The sequence below is a fragment of the Oncorhynchus mykiss genome, chromosome 14 (genome assembly GCF_057628025.1).
Source record: "Oncorhynchus mykiss isolate SJ-2025 chromosome 14, ASM5762802v1, whole genome shotgun sequence".
Classification (NCBI taxonomy): Eukaryota; Metazoa; Chordata; class Actinopteri; order Salmoniformes; family Salmonidae; genus Oncorhynchus; species Oncorhynchus mykiss.
This window is the reverse complement of record NC_143035.1, coordinates 4346906-4369370: the sequence shown is the minus strand read 5'-3', so window position 1 is coordinate 4369370 and position 22465 is coordinate 4346906. Positions and strand designations below refer to the sequence as shown.

Genomic DNA, 22465 nt, shown 5'->3' with positions numbered 1-22465 from the left:
TCTGTGCTGTGCTGTGAGTTGATCAGAATGTGACTGTATGTGGCGTCTAGATCTGGGGGTAATGTTCGCAAAGAGAGGCAGGATGTCCAGGCAGTGACGTGAAGTTTCTGTTTAATGGTGTTTGAACAACCCTCTCCATAGCGCTATACTGGAGCGCTGGGGGTCTGGTTAAACTGCTCGCCTTACTCCTTACTTTGACAGCGTTCACGAGAGAATCTTGTGATTTATTTGTGTGTTTTATCACTGTCCCCGCTTGTTTAAATCTCTGGCAGTGTACCTCATTTTTTTCCTCTGTTTGTGTGTTGGCTGCTTTCTTCTCTTCCTCCTTGGCTTCTTCCATCTTCCTTGGTTTACATATGCTGTGTGTCTCCTGCACCTCAAGCCCTGGGCTGCTCCGGCGTCTGTCAGATCGACTTTCACACAGAAGCGTTAAAAGTGGCCCTGTCACCTCTGAAGTCCGCTGTACAGATGTAATCTAAGGAGTCATGTACTGTACAAACTGCAAAGACTGACTCAGGTATGCTGGGATGTTCGAGCTGCCTGCCTGCCTGTCAGGCCTTGAAAATAAACGATTGTGAAAGTAAACAGTGGCAATGAGAAAAAAATATAAATCATTTTTGTCGGCTGAGCATAGTCTGAAGTGGGTGTCCTTCAGCTGGGAACTCATCCAGGCAGTGCGGTAAAGAAAATATTTAGAAAACAAAAGTCCCAGTGAAATGTAACCTATCCCGCTAACGCTGCCTCATAAACAATGGAAAATGGCACAGATTGTTGCTGTCATCTTCTTTGGTCATCTTTGTTCACAGAGCGAATAGCGTTAACATTCCATGGCTGAGTCATCGTCAGGCCAGTGATGAAGTGGTGTCTGTTATTTTTGTAAATACAGAGCAGTTCTTCGTCTGAAATGTGATGTGGCATATGTTAGGATTAGGAAGTACTAGGTGAGCATGACCGCTAGGTTACAGTGAGCTCCAAAATTATTGGGAGTGTGACATTTGTTGTTGTTGTTTTGGCTCTGTACTCCAGCACTTTGGATTTGAAATGATACAATGGGGTTAAAGTGCATACCGTCAGCTTTAATTTGAGGGTATTTTCATCCATATCGGTCGGGTGAACCGTTTAGAAATTACAGCTCTTTTTGTACCCCCCCCCCCCCCCATTTTAAGACAACTGAACTTGTTTATTAAAAGTTTAGTGTTTGGTCCCATATTCTTAGCATGCAATGATTACATCAAGCTTGTGGCTCTACAAACTTGTTGGATGCATTTGTTGTTTGTTTTGGTTGTGTTTCAGATTATTTTGTGCCCAATAGAAATTGTAAATAATGTATTGTGACATTTTGGAGTCAATTTGATTGTAAATAAGAATATAATATATTTCTAAACACTTCTACATTAATTTGGATGTTACCATGATTACGGATAGTCCTGAATGAATCGTGAATAATGATGAGTGCGAAAGTTACAGAAGCACAAATATCCTACCCCCAAATATCCCCTATTGAAATGGTGTCTTGGGGGTACGATATTTGTGCGTCCATCTTTCTCACTCATCATTATTCACGACTATGCACAAAAAGTCCTGTAATTTTTAAACGGTTCACCCAATATGGATGAAAATATCCTCAAATGAAAGCTGACTTTAACCTCATAGTCATTGTATCATTTTAAATCCATAGTGCTGGAGTACAGAGCCAAAACAAAATCTCTTTTTTTTTTACAGTACCAATACTTTCAGAGCTCACTGTATATCTCCTTTCCCGTCTTCTTGTGTGTGTGACTCCTCCCTGAATGTATTGAGAGTGGTCAGAGTCCTGTTTATTTGCAGTAATGGTGACGGTGTACAATTTATTGCAGCTAGCTACCTGTAGTTTAAAGATGTCTGCCAGGCTCAAGTGATCCATGAACTATGCCTATACACACGCTATTAGGGTGACCACATGTCCCGGATTATGTGGAATAGTCCCACATTTTGGCACGTAGGCCAATGTCATATCATCAACCAATCACATTTGTAAAATCCTTTTGGTCTAAATTCCAGCTAAACTTGGAGAGGACACCCCCGCCCCCCCCAAAAAAGGAATGTACTGTAGAGTACACTGACCTGTGAATGTCCCGCAATTATCATTCCTTTGTCACATAATTTGGGTATTTTCAATATGGTCACCCTGCATGTTATGTTGGTGTCTATGATAATGTGTTTTGAAGGGGCACTCTCCACAGAGATGTCAGGGTTGATTTGTCGCCCTATGAATGCAGTAACATTGGTGTCCAGTGGTGTGAGCGTGTGTGTACAGTGGCTTGCGAAAGTATTCACCCCCAGTTTTCCTATTTTGTTGCCTTACAACCTGGAATTAAACTTGATTTTTGGGGGGTTTGTATCATTTGATTTACACAACATCCCTACAACTTTGAAGATGCAACATATTTTTTCTTGTGAAACAAACAAGAAATAAGACAAAAAAACAGAAAACTTGAGCGTGCATAGCTATTCACCCCCCCAAAGTCAATACTTTGCCACCTTTTGCATCAATTACAGCTGCAATTTTCTTGGGGTATGTCTCTATAAACTTGGTACATCTAGCCACTGGGATTTTTGCCCATTCTTCAAGGCATAACTGCTACAGCTCCTTCAAGTTGGATGGGTTCCGCTGGAGTACAGCAACCTTTAAGCCATACCATAGATTCTCAATTGGATTGAGGTCTGGGCTTTGACTAGGCCATTCCAAAACATTTAAACGTTTCCCTTTAAACCACTCGAGTGTTGCTTTAGCAGTATGCTTAGGGTCATTGTCCTGCTGGAAGGTGAACCTCCGTCCCAGTCTTAAATCTCTGGAAGACTGAAACAGGTTTCCCTCAAGAATTTCCCTATATTTAGCGCCATCCATCATTCCTTAAATTATGAGCAGTTTCCCAGTCCCTGCTGATGTAAATGATGCTACCACCACCATGCTTCACTGTGGGGATTGTATTCTCGGGGAGATGAAAGGTGTTGAATTTGCGCCAGACATAGTGTTTTCCTTGATGGCCAAAAAGCTACATTTTAGTCTCATCTGACCAGAATACCTTCTTCCATATGTTTGGGAGTCTCCCACATGCCTTTTGGCGAACACCAAACGTGTTTGCTAATTATTTTCTTTAAGCAATGGCTTTTTTCTGGCCTTTCTTCCATAAAGCCCAGCTCTGTGGAGTGTACGGCTTAAAGTGGTCCTATGGACAGATGCTCCAATCTCCACTGTGGAGCTTTGCAGCTCCTTCAGGGTTATCTTTGGTCTCTTTTTTGCCTCTCTGATTAATGACCTCCTTGCATGGTCCGTGAGTTTTGGTGGGTGGCCCTATCTTGGCAGGTTTGGAGAGCTCCTTGGTCTTCATGGTGCCACTTGCTTGGTGGTGCCCCTTGCTTAGTGGTGTTGCAGACTCTGGGGCCTTTCAGAACAGGTGTATATATACTGAGATCATGTGACAGATCATGTGACACTTAGATTGCACACAGGTGGACTGTTTTTAACGAATTATGTGACTTCTGAAGGTAATTGGTTGCACCAGATCTTATTTAGGGGCTTCATAGCAAAGGGTGTGAATAGATATGCACCCACCACTTTTCAGTTTTACATTTAAAAAATATATATATTAAAAAAAAATGTTAATTTCACTTCACCAATTTGGACTATTTTGTGTCTGTCCATTACCTGAAATCCAAATAAAAATCAATTTAAATGACAGGTTATTATGCAATGAAAAACGCCAAGGGGGGTGAATTATTTTGCAAGGCACTGAATGTGTTGCATCCAGACCCTTGTGGAGGAGATGAAAGGAAGGCAGAAAGAGAATATTTGATTCCACAGACTCGTGATTGAGTTACAAACCTCCCTATTTGATCTGTCACAAGTGGAAATGAAGTGTCTTTCCAACAGGAAAACACACAGGACTGGGAAGAGGGAAGAGCTTGAATGTGCTGGAAAAAAAGGGAGGACTGCGGTAGGAGGGGAAGGAGGGAGCAATGGGCCACGTTCCACCCTGGAAACCACCAATATCCCGATAAGAGCCTTAGAAAAGCATTGCATCAGCTGCAGTAAAGTCTCAAATGTCTTCTCATTTGTGTGTGATCTGGAAATATTTGTGATGGTAGCCATCATTCAATGGCCTGTGCAGATCTGTGTAGTTACATAAATCAGTGAACATTCCAACGAGAACATGATAACTTTAAAATGTCTGCTATGTTAATTGCAGATCTCACATTACTTGTAAACTGTTCCGTGTAATATGGTCATGTAAGTGCTTGAGGAAGGAATGTTCTCATCAGTTCTGTCCACATTCGTCCTAATACAATGTAAAGGAAAGACATTATAATGTTCTATCAAATGAAATGGCAGCTTACATAAACACATTGCATTCAGAAAGTATTCAGACCCCTTCACTTTTTCCACATTTGGAAATGTGTAACACGTTATGTTACAGCCTTATTCAAAAATGTATTCAATTCATATTTTTTTCTCGTCCGTTTACACAAAATACCACATAATGACAAAGCAAAAACAGGTTTTATATATTTTTTGCAAATGTATAAAGAAGCAAAAACAAAATATCTTATTTACATAAGTATTCAAACCGTTCGCAAGAGCCTCAAAATTGAGCTCAGGTGCATCCTGTTTCCATTGATCATCCTGGTGATGTTTCTACAACTTGAGGTCACATAGTTGACAATACATGTCAGAGCAAAACCAAGCCATGAGGTCGAAGGAATTTTCCATAGAGATCCGAGATAGGATTGTGTCGAGGCACAGATCTGGGGAAGGGTCCCAAAAAATGTCTGTAGCATTGAAGGTCTGCAAAAACACAGTGGCCTCCCTCATTCTTAAATGGAAGAAGTTTGGAACCACCAAGACTCTTCCTAGAGCTAGCCAGACTGAGCAATCGGGGGAGAAGGGCCTTGGTCAGGGAGGCCAAGAACCCAATGTCCACTCTGAGAGAGCTCCAGAATTCCTCTGTGGACATTGGAGTACCTTCCAGAAGGACAACCATCTCTGCAGCACTCCACCAATAAGGCCTTTATGGTAGAGTGGCCAAACGGAAGCCACTTTTCAGTAAAAGGCACGTGATTGCCCGCTTGGAGTTTGCCAAAAAGCACCTAAAGGTCTCTCAGGCCATGAGAAAGAAGATTCGCTACGGTGAAGCATGGTGGTGGCAAGATGAACGGAGCATAGTACAGAGAGATTCTTGAGGAAAAACCTTCTCCAGAGAACTCAGGACCTCAGACTGGGGTGAAGGTTCACCTTCCAACAGGACAATGACCTTTCCACAAGATGTTGGAACATTACTGCGGGGACTTGCTTCCATTCAGCCACAAGAGCATTAGCGAGGTCGAGCACTGATGTTGGGCGATTAGGCCTGGCTCGCAGTTGGCCTTCCAATTCATCCCAAAGGTGTTCGATAGGTTTAAGGTCTGGGCTCTACGCAGGCCAGTGAAGTTCTTTCACACCGATCTCGACAAACCATTTGTGTATGGACCTTGCTTTGTGCACGGAGGCATTGTCATGCTGAAACAGGATAGGGCCTTCCCCAAACTGTTGCCTCAAGTTGGAAGCACAGAATTGTCTAGAATGTCATTGTATGTTGTAGCGTTAAGATTTCTTTCACTTGAAATAAGGGGCCTAGCCCGAACCACGAAAAACAGCTCCGTTATTCCTCCCCCACCAAACTTTACAGTTGACACTCTGCACTCAGGCAGGTAGCGTTCTCCTGGTATCTGCCAAACCCAGATGTGTCAGTCAGCCAGATGTTGAAGCATGTTTCATCACTCCAGAGAACGCGTTTCCACTGAAACCCATTTCATGAAGCTCCCGACTAACAGTTCTTGTGCTGACGTTGCTTCCAGAGGCAGTTTGGAACTCAGTAGTTAGTGTTGCAACCAAGGACAGATGATTTTTACCCGCTAGCAGGAGTGGGCAATTCCAGTCCTCGAGGGCCGGATTGGTGTCAAAATTTTGCCCAAGCCCCAGCTAACACACCAGATTCCAATAATCGCCTAATCATGATCTTCAGTTTAGAATGCAATTTGATTAATCAGCTGTGTTTGTCAGGGATGGAGAAAAAGTGTCACTTCATGGCTGAGCCGTTGTTGCTCCTAGACGTTTCCACTTCACAATAACAGCACTTACTGTTGACTGGGGCAGCTCTAGCAGAGCAGAAATTTGACGAACTGTTGGAAAGGTGACATCCCACTGTATGACGATGCTACGTTGAAAGTCACTGAGCCCTTCAGTAAGGCCATTCTACTGCCAATGTCTATGGAGATTGCATGTCTGTGTGCTCAATTTTATACACCTTTCAGCAACGTGTCGGGCTGAAACGGCCGAATCCACTAATTTGAAGGGGTGTCCACATACTTTTGTATATATAGTGTAGTTCTGAGCATGAGAGGAGTAACTCAATGAAGATTCCGAACATGGTTTAGAGGCTTTGAGAAGGAAGTGGAGCATACCTGCTGTGGCCTGGTCTTCCATCTGCTGTGGAAGACCAGGCGACTTCAGCTTCAAGGAAAATAACAGGAGATTACAGCAGGAAGCACATTGTGAAGCAAAGTGTTAGATGGAGAAAAGAGAGATTGTTTATGTGTTTTTGTAAAAATTCTTCTCCCATGGATTTGAAGGGGCTTTGGGGGCCTTTTCGTTACGTGTCACCCGATATGTCATTTGTGCAACATAATGTTCCTGGGCCAAAATAAATGTATTTTCTTGTCCGGTCGGTCGATGCATCAATAAAGTGCTCTTGTAAGTGATTTCGCCCGAGGTAAAGTAAAACACTCTGTCAGCTTCTGTGCCAGACTAGTTGGTTCAGTGGTTTAAAGGCCTTGAGTGGGTGGGGTGGCCTGGGGGTGGGCATTGTGAGGCCCTGAACACCTGCTGTTTGGATTGCCACCTTATCCCTCACACAAATGAAAACATACAATGGGCAGCAGGGTGCACAAAAGCCGCTTGTCGATTGCTGACCCCTACCAGATCACAGCGTTCTAAAAGCCTGTTTAATTGACTTCTTTGAGTAGCGATGCCTGATTATATTCCCTGGTGAAACATGTTTTCCACGATGTAACAGTTACTGGGAACAGTGAAGGATAGAGATAAGAGAGGAGAGATTGTAGTGCGAGGGAGGAAGAACGCTGGGTTAGAGAAGGGGAGCGAGATAGTGTTGTGTGGGACCGAGAGGCAGGGAGAGAAGGGGTGAGTGAGGGACAGAGAGTTGAGGGTCAGAATGAGAAGTTGAAAGAGTGAGAGTAAGGGACAGGAGGGCGATGGAAAAAGTAGCGAGAGTGAGAGATGGAACAGAGAGCGGGTAAGAGAGTGTGAGAGAGAACAGAGAGAGGGGGAGAGAGGAGAGCAGAGAGAGGCTGAGGGAAGAGCAGGGAGAGTGTGAGAGAGAAGAGCAGAGAGAGTGTGAGAGAGAAGAGCAGAGAGAGGGTGAGAGAGAAGAGCAGAGGGTGAGAGGAGAGCAGAGAGAGGGTGAGCGAAGAGCAGGGAGAGTGTGAGAGAGAAGAGCAGAGAGAGAGCAGGGAGAGGGTGAGAGAGAAGAGCAGAGAGAGAGCAGAGAGAGGGTGAGAGAGAAGAGCAGAGGGTGAGAGTGAGGAATGGGAATGGGAGGGTGACTTCACCAGCAGTCAGGCCCCTGTCCTCTCTAAGGCCACAATATGGCTCCCATTAGAGCTCTTTATGTGCAGAGCTGGGGAAGTCTTTTGAAATCCAATATGCCTTTAAATCAGATTTATAAATGTTTATTTATATTATGAGAAACATACACTGAGCCCCACGTCAAAGAGACCGTGTGTGTGTGCGTGTGCGTGTTAGCGATGGGGTAGAAGAGCGAAACAGTTACATATTGCAATATTCTTTTTGGAAAATATATCGATATTTGACTTCAAATATTGATTTAGAAAATGTTTTAAATAGTACTGTAGGTAGCGTTACCTAGCGCTAGTCAGGTGTACCTGCGGCAAAACACTTTGTAATCGTATAGCTTGTTCTCCATCTTCTTTTTAAGTAGTGAGCCAACATATTTCCCTGACTGATCAAAACTCATTTCCTCACGCTCTCTCTTGTCTCTCGGCAGTAGACATATAGTGAGCAATATGTTTGGAACATCAAATCACAATAAAATCGCAATATGAATTCGCAATACATATAGAATCGTGAGAATCGCGAGAATCGCAGCACATATCGTATCGGCATCTAAGTATCGTGATAATATCGTATTGTGAGGTTCCTGGCCATTTCCAGCCCTAGTGTGTGCGTGTGAGAGTGTGTGTGTGTGTGTGTGTCTGTGTGTGCTTACGTGTGCTCATGCAAGAGTGTGTGTAAGGGTGTGTGTGTATTTAATGTGTGTGTTTTTTCTTCCCTAATTCTTCCTTTGTGTCGTACATTCTGAGAAGTAGTTCAATCGGAGTAACAGTCTGCAAGCAAGATAAGCTTTTGGCTCCAGAGAGAAAAATTGATCAAATCAGAAGTAACATCAATGTATATTTGTTCGAGGCCTTTGTCATTCTCATTCTCTTGTCCTACATTCATGCTGTCAGTATGGACTGTATACAATACACACTGACATCGTTACAGGCAGGTCTATGATCCCCACACAATGGTATGTGGATTTCCATGAGTGAGCAAACACACACGCACACACACACACACACACACGCACACACACGCACACACACACACACACACACACACACACACACACACACACACACACACACACACACACACACACACACACACACACATACACACACACAGGTGAGCACTCTAGCATCTTACCTGTTGGCGCCAGTGTGTTTGAGATATGAGCAGAGTGTGGGGCCACTCAGAGAGTCCTGGATGGCTCCTCTTTGCCCAGTAAGGTAGTCAGGTACAAAGTCTCTGGGATGAAAGGACTTGGCCCCCGGTGTCTTAGGTAGGGGCCACAAGGCAGAGAGAGACTGAAGAGAAGGTGCTCTTCTCCACACCTCAGGGGCAATCTTTCACAGCGTGAAGGACACCCAGCACACCACTTCACAGCCACCGTGCCCCGCCATTATCTCCACAGAGCAGAGCAGTGTGCTGCTTAGGCCGCGGCCAGGGAACCTCTGCATTACCATCCCATGTTCACAAGCGTGGATAGAGAACTGATAGACTGACCCTGATTATGATGATGTGTGATTATCGTTCTAACATATCTCTCTCTCTCTCTCTCTCACTCTCTCTCTCTCTCTCTCTCCTTTCAGGGACTTGGACAGGAATAACATCACCAGGATCACTAAAGTTGACTTTTCTGGCATCAAGAACCTGCGAGTTCTGTAAGCATTCTCTCCGTCCTTCACAAATAAGCATGATAATAAGACCAAATTTGATATAACGTTGATATACACTGAAGGTACAAAACATGAATAACACCTTCCTAATTTTGAGTTGCACCCCCCACCCCCCCAATGTTGACTCCAATGCATCCCACAGTTGTGACAAGTTGACTGGATGTCCTTTAGGTGGTGGACCATTCTTGATACACACGGGAAACTGTTGAGGGTGAAAAACACATTACCATGCCCCGTTCAAAGGCACTTAAATCTTTTGTCTTGCACATTCACCGTCTGAATGACGCTCAATCCATGTCTCAATTGCCTCAAGGTTTAAAAATCCATGTCTCAATTGTCTCAAGGTTTAAAAATCCATGTCTCAATTGTCTCAAGGTTAAAAAATCCATGTCTCAATTGTCTCAAGGTTTAAAATCCATGTCTCAATTGTCTCAAGGTTTAAAAATCAATGTCCCAATTGTCTCAAGGTTTAAAAATCCATGTCTCAATTGTCTCAAGGTTTAAAAATCCATGTCTCAATTGTCTCAAGGTTTAAAAATCCATGTCTCAATTGTCTCAAGGTTTAAAAATCCATGTCTCAATTGTCTCAAGGTTTAAAAATCCATGTCTCAATTGTCTCAAGGTTTAAAAATCCATGTCTTAATTGTCTCAAGGTTTAAAAATCCATGTCTCAATTGTCTCAAGGTTTAAAAATCCATGTCCCAATTGTCTCAAGGTTTAAAAATCCATGTCTCAATTGTCTCAAGGTTTAAAAATCCATGTCTCAATTGTCTCAAGGTTTAAAAATCCATGTCTCAATTGTCTCAAGGTTTAAAAATCCATGTCTCAATTGTCTCAAGGTTTAAAAATCCATGTCTCAATTGTCTCAAGGGTTAAAAATCCATGTCTCAATTGTCTCAAGGTTTAAAAATCCATGTCTCAATTTTCTCACTGCATAAAAATCCTAACTAAATTTGGACTTAGGTTGCTAAATTTGGACCCAGGTTGCTAAATTTGGACCCATGTTGCTTTGTTTAATGCATTTGTGTCATTAAGGGAGAAACATTGGTTATAGTCATTAGGAAAGAAACAGGTTATAGTGATTAAGTAAGTCATTTTGAATTTACCATGTTTATGTTTAACCTATAAGTAGCTGTCTAAAATCCCACGATTACGAGCCATTGGAAATAACTAAGCAAATGGAAATGTGGAATCATGGGAGCAAAATGTCATAATTGCACAATATTTACAAGGTTAAAAAGCATAGCGTTGGTACGTTTTACCTGGCTAATGACATGCAGTAAAACCCAACTGTAGTATAACTTCCCTCCAACTCCTCTCACGGCTATCACAATGATGATACACAAAGGAAAGTATTTGACACTCATCGGTTTGGAGTTGCACCAATTGACTCGACGGGCTCCTTCCTCCCCTCTCTTGCCCGAAGAGAGAGCTTGAGCACGTGTGACCGCGTGCTGAGCTAATGACTGTAATCTAACGACGTCTTGGTGCTGTTTACCTCCTGAACAAGGGCGTGTAAAAGGATGGCGTGGAGACAAAAATAACCGGCAATCGAAAGCACCCAAGGAGTGGTAATAAGCAGGGTCTGTCCTGCAGTACTGTCAGCCGGGTCCGGCTACCTTTTTCTTTATGTGGCTCATTATTAACAGCAGTCAGCCAGTGACATTTCCCTACTCCAAACCATGTGGATGTAGAAGTCTTGGGAACGACATCTGAGTACACACACACACCCACACACATACATTTAAGGGATTCCCTTGGTCCCTTCGTTTTGGGCTGATGAGCACATTACTGTAGGTCCTTTTTCACTGCTGGCTTGCCCCTCATGATAGTGTAGTTGCTGGCCTATGTTCCATATGGATAATGGACCACATAAACCATATGAAAACAATACTATTATACTACACGATACACACAACCCCATCTGGTGGGTTCAGAGAATATTTACTTAAATGTCGATAAATAAACCAGCGAGAGTTTGATCCCTCGTTTGTGGGAACCGGATTTATATATCAGATCATCATCCAAGGTATAGGATTCGTCTTTTATTAACCAAATAAGGCAATTATTTTGGGCTAAACATTTTGGTCTTTGCCTAACTAGCTCCATCTGAGACCAATCCACGGGTATTAGAGCTGCTGGCTTTTGGCTAGGCCAATGGGTTAGTCTGGAAACCTGCGGTATTCTTCACAAATTGCCTCTGAATATTTCTCTTATGATGAGGCCAACTGTGTCATCTCCCCCTGACAAACGGATATGACAAAAACATGTATTGATAGCAGTAAAGCAGTCACATGTATAAACATTTGCTTAAAATACAATTTATAACTGAGAGCCTCCTGCCAAAAGACCGGAATTCCACATGAGAAGCAGAGAATGTTTTCTGTCTCGCGTTTCCACTTTCTGCTTATGGCCTTGGTTGTATCAAGCCGCCATGAGTATCAGTCACTCTGCGATTCATGTGCTTCTCAGATATGTCACTCCAGATTGGCCCTAATATCCAGAGACACAAATATAAACAGCATATCCATGGAGATGGAGATGTTCTGCCTTTGTAAGGCATCTGGAAAACCTTAGGGATCCTGAAACATGACATGATGTTCCCAGAGCAGAGGGTAGACACTCGACAGGCTAAAGTAAGGAATACCCATTTAGACCTCAAAGGAAAACCCTGCAGTTATAGTACATGGTCTTGTTTCTAAAAGGAGTACATGGTCTTGTTTCTAAAAGGAGTACATGGTCTTGTTTCTAAAAGGAGTACATGGTCTTGTTTCTAAAAGGAGTACACTGTATTGCTTTGAAAAGGAGTACATTGTATTGCTTTGAAAAGGAGTACATGGTCTTGTTTCTAAAAGGAGTACATTGTATTGCTTTGAAAAGGAGTACATGGTCTTGTTTCTAAAAGGAGTACATTGTATTGCTTTGAAAAGGAGTACATTGTATTGCTATGAAAAGGAGTACATGGTCTTGTTTCTAAAAGGAGTACACTGTGTTGCTTTGAAAAGGAGTACATGTTCTTGCTTCTAAAAGGAGTTCTGTAGCTTTACCCCATGTTGCGTTTAACCCATGATCTATAATGTTGTCACCCTCTTTTCTGTCAGGCACCTAGAGGACAACCAGATCACAGTGATTGAGAGGGGGGCGTTCCAGGACCTCAAACAGCTAGAGAGACTGTAAGTATCCCTAGACGACCTCACTTCCCTACCCAGCAGCCACTGCAGCAGACTGACACCCTCTAGAAACTTTTCACCCCTAATACCACGTTTGGGTATTTACACTGTTTCTGTGTGCTTAAGTGTGTGTGTTTGTTTTGTCTGTGTGCGTTGCGTGTGTGTGTGTGTGTGTGTGTGTATACCATATATGCACTCTCAGAAGCACTCAAAAAGGCATATTTAGGTAAGGACGATATAGATTACCTACATTTAAAAGTCAAGGTGGGTGACTCTCTCACCTGCTCCTTGACACGGTTGAAGCATGCCTCCACATCACTCCTGAGTGTGAACATTAACACTCTGACGTGAAACTGACTACTCGGTCAAAACAACATGAAGGGAACTGCTTCTGATGTCCAAGTGAATAACCTAGACATTTGGCTTGCTGACCTTGTCTGTGTCATTGGGTTTGTTTCGGTCTGGAAGTAGCTGGCTGACCACACACTGGTAACTAAACCAAACCCATGCATGCCAGGCTTGCCAGCCATGACGAGGGTCCAAGTCCGCCTGTCGAATGTGCGTTAGTACCTGGGCAGACCATCTCCCAGATCTCCTAGCCAAGTCCCCTTTCTGTCACAGCCTCTTCCTATCCTGCCAGGAACTCACTCTGCCTGGATGTTATTCTGCCGGCCCATCCGCTTTTCACACCGCTCTGGAATTCGGCTGGGAAGGAACCAGGGTCTGAGTGAAGGGTCCTATGTCCGCAGACTACGCACTGACACTCCTGCCCTGTTGACTGGAGCCCATGTGTGACTTGGGCGGTCAGGGTGCTGTTTGTATGGCACGGGCGCGCAGTGCACACATAGACCTCTCGCTTTATGACCCTGGCTCTGGGACAGGTGGGCGTTAGTACCGCGGTGTAACGTGACAGGGATCACACTGACAGAGATCGTAGACAGGGCCATGGGAACATATCTCCAGTCATGTTATCGCTCTCTCTCTGAGGGAAATGTATGTCAGTAGAATAAAGTAATGGGGTGAGGGAGTTGACCTTTGCTGAAATGGAGCTAAGGAATCAGTGGAGGAAAGTATCAAAACAGATCAGATTTACTTCGATTAGATCAAAGTCAGTGCTGTCAAGTGGTACATCAAATGTGTCTTATAGGAGTATTCCAGGCTTGACAACGTATGTGACAGTTGATCTTCTCCCTAATGTTGTGTTTCTCATTGAGGTCAGGTCAGAGATTGAGGCCTTTGCTTTGAGCTGTAATGATTTGTGGCGTAACAGCGTGGAAAGTAGATATGCTAGCTGGCTAGGTGTTAGGTAAGCCTTTAGTCTCTCCATCCGGCTGTGCAGGCCAGGGATGGATGAGGACAGAGGGAGACAGAGGGAGAGTGATCAAGCTCTGAGGGCTTCTTTCATGACATCCTGAGAACCTCCCCCGTCTTCCTCCACATACCTCAGCTGTGCCCTGTGACCCCCTGTCTCAGAAAAAGGCTTTGGTGCCATGATAAGGCCTAGCATCCTGAACCCCATCCCCCCCCATGTTAGCCTGTAGAGGCTCACCACAGTGATAATGGCCTTTAAAGGCTTCAGATGACTTCAGAGCCTGATAACCTATGCCCGTCTTCATAGGAAGTCACCCGCTTTAGCCCATCTGTGAACTCTTGACCCAGGGCGCTGCCATTGGCTTATCCCAGTCTTCCTGTTCCGCGAACAAAGGGTCATCCCACTTCGGAGGTTCTAATCTGATTGATTGATTGGAGCGTCTGTGTTTCGTTTATATTTCGCCGGCCTTCTCATCGATCTCTGTTCCCTGCTGTACCACAACACAATGGCGCTTGATGTTGGCGTATGTTTCAGCCCTCAAATGTTCCCTAAGTCTGTCTCTCTGTGTCTCTCTCACACTACACTACACACCAACACAGCCCAAACTGTACTCTATTCATTTCACATAGTCAAATGTCTGAATGCCTCATCAAACAGCGCTTATTTGACCAGACTGATGCTTTCGCCCTTCCCTTGCGCTCTCTCTCCTCTCCCCCTCTCCCTCTCTTACTCTCTCTCTCTCTCTCTCTCTCTCTCTCTCTCTCTCTCTCTCTCTCTCTCTCTCTCTCTCTCTCTCTCTCTCTCTCTCTCTCTCTCTCTCTCTCTCTCTCTCTCTCTCTCTCTCTCTCCTCTCCCCCTCTCTCTCTCTCTCTCTCTCTCTCTCTCTCTCTCTCTCTCTCCCTCTCTCTCTTCTCTCCCCCTTTCTCTCCCTCTCTCTCTCTCTCTCTCTCCAGGCGTCTGAACCGGAACAAGCTGCAGGTTCTCCCAGAGCTGCTGTTCCAGTCCACACCCAAGCTTGGCCGCCTGTAAGTCACAATGCTACTTCTCTTTTGATATCTGATCGCCGGGAAACAAAGTCAACTTCCCCACTGTTTTAATTTCAATCATTGTCTCGGACGGGGGTTTCCGCTCAAATATTTAGCTTCCCATACAGTTTGAAGAGGAGAGGAGGTTTGCGGTCAGTGCAGGGACAGTCATCGTGTTATTATTCTTTAACCCCCCCAGATGTTGGGCTTTTATTTGGGTTGCGGATCCCTGCTAGGTGTAAGGTGACACAGCCCGGCTCTGTACTCCTGTCCTTGAGGTGAAGGTGTGCTAGGGGGAATGTTTTCCTGGGACCGGAGGGGGTAACTGCAGAATTTTTATTCCCGAATATCCATTTCGCCGAGCCCTTTGAATGCCTGGCCTGGTCACACCGCAGCCGTTAGCTTTGCTGTCAGGGAGGACTAGAGCCGGTCCTCAGAGAAACACTCGTACTCAGGTTCGCCCTGTGTGGAACCGACAACCGGCCCTGAACTTTACTAGTGTTTACTTTGGGGCAGCGTTGGGGCTCTATTAACTTGGGTTTAGTGTATTTTTTTTTTTTTTTCTACTGTGAAATGTTTCCATTAGGAAAACAGAGAGATTGGAACTGCCAAATAATACGTTAATCTCTTTCAAAATTGTCTTTGTTCCCTTCATTGTTTTGGAGATTACTCCAGAGATGAATTCACAGCCTATTTGTTCACACTGTGCGGCTCCATGTAGCGGTGAAGACTTGATCCGCGTTTGACGACAGCAGTCATGGCTCTGTTTAAAGAAACGAGACTCTCCGCTGCCAATTCAACAGCAGTTTGTGTTTCTCCTCCGGGCTATCGATGCTGTCTCAGAAACACTTGTTGAGAATGACAGTTTAATTTCCTCTCCTCCCTATGCTGCTCCAACATAAAAGCATTATTGGCAATGAATTTAGGATTTTTTTTGTATTTATTTATCAGAGGTTAATAAGGCATTCTTTACAATCCCAGACAGTTTCTAAGGAGTGGAAAGAATGGACAAAGCGAATACTGTAAATCTCTCTGTTTCTTATCCTTTTCCCATCAGCAAATTTAAATTATAGTGTCTGAAGTTTCCCCCAAAGTTGGTTTGAGTTCTTTATTCGATGACGTTTTGCTATGTCTAAACTATCCTGTAATGAAGGCTCTCCTAATCTGGTCGGAGCGAGAGGTGGTTTACGAGGGGTTCATGACCTCTCCCTGTCATACTTGGTTATTATCTGTTATGGTAGTGTGATATGAATTGCCTAACCCCTAACCCTGGTATTAAAGACCCTGCTCGCGCCGGCCAGGCTGAGGCAGCTGTAGAAAGCATACGCAGCGCATCACAGTCCAACAGGTTTATTTGATGTGAGTCTTGCCCTCGCCCTTCGCACTAGCCAGCGTTCCAGGAAACATTCTGCTGCTTTGGGTCAGGTCAGAGAAAGGTAATGGTTGCATCCGTTAACTTAGCTGCAAGAGTCAAGACCGAGGGAGAGGAAGTGAAAAGAAAAGAAACGTGGTCTGTCCCGTCGGTCCGGGGGACTTTGATGTGAATGTGCCATCATGCAAACAAATGCATAATAGATGAGCTGGAGACAGGGGTGACCGAGCAGACTGCCTCACAGCTACATCCACAGGCAGGCTCAGGTATTGGCTGATGGGGCCATGGACAGTGAGGGTTGTGGTGGTGGTGGTGGGGTAGGAGGGCTGGAGCCTGGTGCCCCAGAGTTGGTGGAGGTTAGGGTTGGGGGTGGGAGGCTAGCCTGGGCCTGGCCTGGGTCGGTGGGATGGATCATGGATCATGGATGATCATGATGGAGCCACTGGGCTGCTGGCTGGGGCGTTTGTGGTCAGCGCTCCCTGTGCAGGCCCACTCTGCTTGGAAGGAATGCGGTTAGAGTTACAGGGCTGAGACTGCAGCTCCTCTCTCTCTCTCTGCAGAGCACTGTATGTGTGGGCCAAGGAAGCAGGGGCCTCTCTCTCTCTCTCTCTCTCTCTCTCTCTCTCTCTCTCTCTCTGCAGAGCACTGTCTGTGTGGGCCAAGGAAGCAGGGGCCTCTCTCTCTCTCTCTCTCTCTCTCTCTCTCTCTCTCTCTCTCTCTCTCTCTCTCTCTCTCTCTCTCTCTGCAAGGATAGCTCTCTATCTAGCAGGGGATTTCTGTCCCTCTCTTTCTATTTCTCTCTCTGTTCTATATCTCTATCCTCCTCCTCCTATTCACTGACTGCCCCTCTAGTATTCAACCTGATGGCTAATGGAAAGCAAATGAAGAACTAGAGGGAGGCCATGAAGATGCCTGCTGCTGTTTATTAATGGTGACTGGGATTAGGCCCCTCGTATTAACTCCACTTCCTCCTGACTGGCTGGTCGGTCGTCAGGCCCCCATGTTGTGGTGTTTGAACGCAGGATATTTCAGCCAGCAATACCCATGGGACTCAACCACTCCCTGCCAAAGGCTTGCTCAGGTTGTATGTGATTGGTGCGCATGGAGGGCGTAATGCACAATGTTTTCTTATCCCCCACCCCTCTAGTCAATTGAGAGTCCTCCCTTCAATCTTGGTGAGCAATTATCCATTAGTGAGTAGAGTAGTTAGCCTGTCTGAATGCTATGGCCAGCAGTGTAGTGGTGGTAACTCACTGTGATTGATTCTGCCAGAAGAAGAAGTAGTTGGATGCCTGCTCGGTGCTAGAATCTGGGCATGGGCCAGCTACATCCCCACTCCATACTCCCAACCACCCCCCTCTCCCCCCAGCCCCTTCCAAACTCTGCTATCGTTTGCCCACAGTTTGTTATCGTGTCAGGAATCGTTCTGCTGTTTTCCCATCACTTTGGCTCCAGTTCCAGTTTGTTTGGTTTTCACGGGACGCCATATTTGCTAGAAACAAATAACTCTCCCGCACATTTAGTTTCTCACGCCTGTTGGACGAGGACTGATTTAGCGAAAACACAGAAGCAGCAGATTGAGCTTTTTCCTAGTCTTCTTCTCTGTGTTAAAGCACGGTGCTTTAAACCAAGGCCTGCAGAACAGACATGCATGTAGGCTACGGTAGCACCCAGTATCAGTGTTTCTCTTTAAAGCTCTTAAGCTGGCAAACAGTGTGGCTGTGTACTGCCTGACCACAATGCTCCTCCTGCCTCCGATATCTGCCTAATAATTCAATACGTCCCGAATGCATAAACCATGGAGCCCTGGCACGCAGCTCAGCCATTGGGCCCTCTGATTGTTTTCAGAGAAATGAAGCTCTCCCAGAATGCAAGCCAAATGTCTTCCAAAATAGGGCTGCACTCAGCCAGTTTCTGGAGGCCAGACAGCTTTGTGATTTACTCCAAAGACATATTTAGATAAATACAAGCTACAAAGACATTGGAGGTCTGCTTCTGAGCCAATGAGAACCGGACGGGGCACAGCTTGTTGGTAGATACAAAACGTTTTGTTTTGTTCAGTTTAGTTTATTAGGATCTCCATTAGCTACTACACATGCTGCAGATACTCTTCCTGGGGTCCACATAAAACATACAAATAACATGACAAAGTACAGAACAGTTATAGACAAGAACAACATAAGATTTTTTTTACTTTGAATTGAATGTAATAATAATAAAAATGACTTATATATTGGAAATGGACAACAAAAATACTATTTACAGACTTTTCATATATACAATGCCTTCAGAAAGTATTCAGACCCCTTGACTTTTTCCAGCCTTATTCCAAAAAAGTATGAAATTGGTTTACTAATCAATCTACACACAATAGTCCATAATGACAAAAACATTTTTGAAAATGTTTTATTTTTTTTTAAAGTCATTAATAAACATGTTTAATTTCCATGTGTACTGGGAAGCTAAAAGTGCCCCAGGCCTTGAAAAATAAACAATTCAACTGATGGATAGTATGAGGGGATATCGGTGAACAAATGCCGCGGTCAAGGCTATGAGAGTGCAATGAGTGGAGCTTGCTCAGGTGGTCAAAAGCGCTTATCAATCCGAGAGCCTAATAATTCCTTAGGTAGTTCTTTATGAGTTTTAGTCTAGAAAACGACCTCTCCGCAGAAGCGACAGGTAGAGAGGGATGGTAAAAACAGCTTGGTTGCCGTAGCAACATCAGGGAAGCTGGGCAGAAGGGAGGGGTGCTTCATATAGAGCAGTTCTGTGACATCCTTACTTGAGCCTTTTGTTGTCTTTAATTGCCGGCATCAACACATTACAGAAAGATATGAACTGTACAGGAATCTCTGGGGACAGGCCGTCGATATTCTGAACAGCTAATAAATTGGCAGATGCAAACAGATGATCACCTTTAGCGGGCAACAGTTTTTGAGGGCTTGAACAAAAAAAAGAGGTTTACGATTTTCTTCATGTTGGTGAACTGGCTTTTGAGTTGTTTGGTTGCAGTATGAACAGTCCCGGGTCTCTGGTATATCTTCCCTAAGTGTATATCATTCCCACGCTAAGTTTAAATTGTATGCATCGCAATGGACATATAATTCACAACGTCTCAGGAAAGACTGTCTGGGTTGGCAATACTCAGTATAGGAAACAGTTGGGCCTGCAACCTGGACCTACAGGCCGTGGTGAATACATTTACTCACAATAAACGAGGACTCCAGGAGACCAGGGGAGTCTCTCAAGTTGGATTTCATTTAATTGACCTTGAATATCGCAGGCCATTTGTGTAGGCTATTAGCCAGACAAAACCCGCTGAGCTCAACAATAAATAGTGGCTGAATTTATTTACTTTTTCCCCTCATTGTTAGGCTATTTGATGTGTCATTTGTATAAACAGTTTATAAATGGCAGCTAAATCTGGTATATAGCTATAGATAGTACACTGCATAATGAAACAATCCCTAGCAAGCTAGTGTTTTGAGGGTGGACTGACTGTATTAATTGGCATTAATAGAATGGTTTTATGCACAACATATTTCTATCCAAGCTCGGAGAGAGCGCTAGGACGGCTCATGTCATGCAGGTTCAGGCGGCCTATATAGGGCCGTTCCATAATCAACTAAATCTATTGGTAGCTGATTAGTATGTTGTTGGATCAGAAATACATTTTACAATTTGCCATGTCTGAATTTCCTTTCTTTAATTACTGAACAAGTTACAACATTATTGTCACCAGCCAGCAGCCTAATAATGGCTGTTTTGTGACACCGTGTACAGCATGTCAAATTCATTCCACGGAGGGCTGGGTGTCTGCAGGGTTTCACTCATCTCTTGTACTTGATTGATGAATTAAGGTCACTAATTAGTAAAGAACTCTCCTTACCTGGTTGTCTAGGTCTTATTTGAAAGGGAAAAAGTCCCAAAACCTGCAGACACTAGGCCCTCCATGGAGTCAGTTTGACACCCCTGGGGCACAGCTTTGTGAAGCGTTAGGCTTAACATGAGAAAATGACGACCAAATAGGCCGAGGCATAAACATTTATCAATTAGTTAAAACATTGCTGTACATGCCCTGGCACCACAAAAAGCCTACCATCGATTTGATAGGCATGCAGCTGTATAGACATGTTGAAATTCCAGCACCATGGACAGCGATTGGCAGTCTATACTTTGTGAGTGGCTGTCTGGCTGACACATTAAATTTGTATTTTATTTTAAGAGGGGGGGGGGGGGGGGGGGGGGGGGGGGGGGGCAAACGCCGACCTTGCAGGGGGGTCCAGAGAAACTGCGTTACACCAGTGCACCACACACATATTCTCCAGGTACTGACAGTTTGCACTTGGTGGCCTATAGCAGCCCCCAAAAAGAAGAGGCTTCAGATGAGGCAGGTGAACCTGTAACCACAGCACTTCTACTTCATTTGCCTCTCTGAGCTTTACAGAAGCTTTACAGAAATATGGCTCTGAATATATACAGAAACACCTCCCCCGTAGACATTCCTGTCTTTTCTATAGATGACATATCCTTGTATTCTTACTGCTCTATCATCAAAGGTGCTGTCTAAGTGAGCCTCAGAAATATAATAATAATAATAATAATAATAATAATATTAATAATAATATTATCTAAGATGAGCAAATTACTAATCTCATGAACTTTGTTTCTGAGGCTACATATATTTACATGAGTTAACTTTAACCCTTTACTGGGTCACCTATCGAAACGAGAACTCATAATGATAATTGGTTGCTTTTCCAAAAATGTATTTCTGCTAATAACAAAGAAAGAATTCATGTATTTATTTTAGCAGATTATGTTCAGCAGATGCCTTGTCTGGTTTATCTCCGCTGCAGCAGGGTGCTCTATTCTCCATTCCACTTCTGCATAGTTGTCTTGCTGGACTGTTGCAGGGGTTCGCTGTCCTGTCGGCATGGTAGGCAGTGACGTTTTGTTGTTGTGTTTTTGGTTAGTATGCAGAGTGGGAGCTGTTGGCTTGGTGGGCGGTCCCACGGGACAAGATCAAACAGTGAAACTTAATATAGCCAATTATGCTCCAATGGGAGATCTGTCAATTACTGCTCTGTCTCTCGCTCTCTGCCGCCCCCCCTGCTGTTTCCAGTCAGAGACGATATGTCATTGCCAGTAGGTACTTAACCTTGTCAAGTATCTGGAAATTCGAAGCGCAATCTAGTCAGGTCGAACACAGACCCAAAGCAATTCCCACTGGGGGATGCTGCTTGCATGATCGTTTTTGTTTCTGCTGACAGAAGGAATGAATAAATGGTGAAATCTGGCATCCCAACAGCTTTGTCTCACCTCAGCGTTTATCGACCCTGCGAGGAGCGGAGGAAGGAATGTTTGCCGGGGGAACTTTATTCGGATTGTGTTTGTGTGCACGCGCTCTGGCAGCCAACATGTCTTTAAGTTCCCGGCAGCAACACCTTACCACTCTAAAGTTGCCAGCTAGAGGGTGAGAGGCTATGAAATGTTGTCGGGAGTTGGCTGTCTATTTTATAGAGCAAATAATGTATATGTATGTGGTGTGTACTAAAATAGCAAAGAAACATGTGGTAGCAATTGAGTGTCCAAATAAAGGTGAGGAAACATGCAATAGGAGGTAGCTTTAAACTGCATATTTTGTTACTGTTAATACCTTCCTTTGACTTATTTGAGTTTTGTAAGCTACAGGCTATGGATGAGCTTTCTTAGCAGCCAACAGCACTCACACAATGTTTGTTTAATCACAATTAAGGTTTACATGTGAAGCGTAATTAAAAACAGCTGTGTCTTTGGAAACTTGGACCGGGAAGAACTGAGATATCCTCCGTGTCACGAGCAGAATAGAAAGGACCTTTTGTTGACTGCTTTTCTTACCGAGCAGAGGAAAAATAATCAACCCTGTTTTGAATTGTAGCTTTATTTTTCTTGAGGGGCTTTTAAACCTGGCTGCTCGGGTCCGGGTTTTTTAAGCACACAATTGTTATGTTTCCTCATAAGATATTCAAGACAGATTGAAAAGATTAAGATATACAGTACAAAAGTATGTGGACACCTGCTCGTCGAACATCTCATTCCAAAATCATGGGCATTAATATGGAGTTGGTCCTTCCCTTTGCTGCTATAACAGCCTCCACTCTTCTGGGAAAGCTTTCCACTAGATGTTGGAACATTTCTGCGGGGACTTGCTTCCATTCAGCCACGAGCATTAGTGAAGTAGGGCACTGATGTTGGTCGATTAGGCCTG

At 44.3% G+C, this 22465-nt stretch overlaps 1 protein-coding gene across 1 annotated transcript in view; it reads left to right on the top strand.

Annotated features, from left to right (window-relative positions):
* The window catches only part of LOC110488577 (slit homolog 3 protein), a 206978-nt gene that overhangs the window by 7550 nt on the left and 176963 nt on the right, over positions 1-22465 (top strand). The window contains 3 exon segments of the mRNA XM_090198173.1: positions 9250-9321; positions 12438-12509; positions 14772-14843. Coding sequence (XP_090054299.1) covers positions 9250-9321; positions 12438-12509; positions 14772-14843 — 216 coding nt within the window.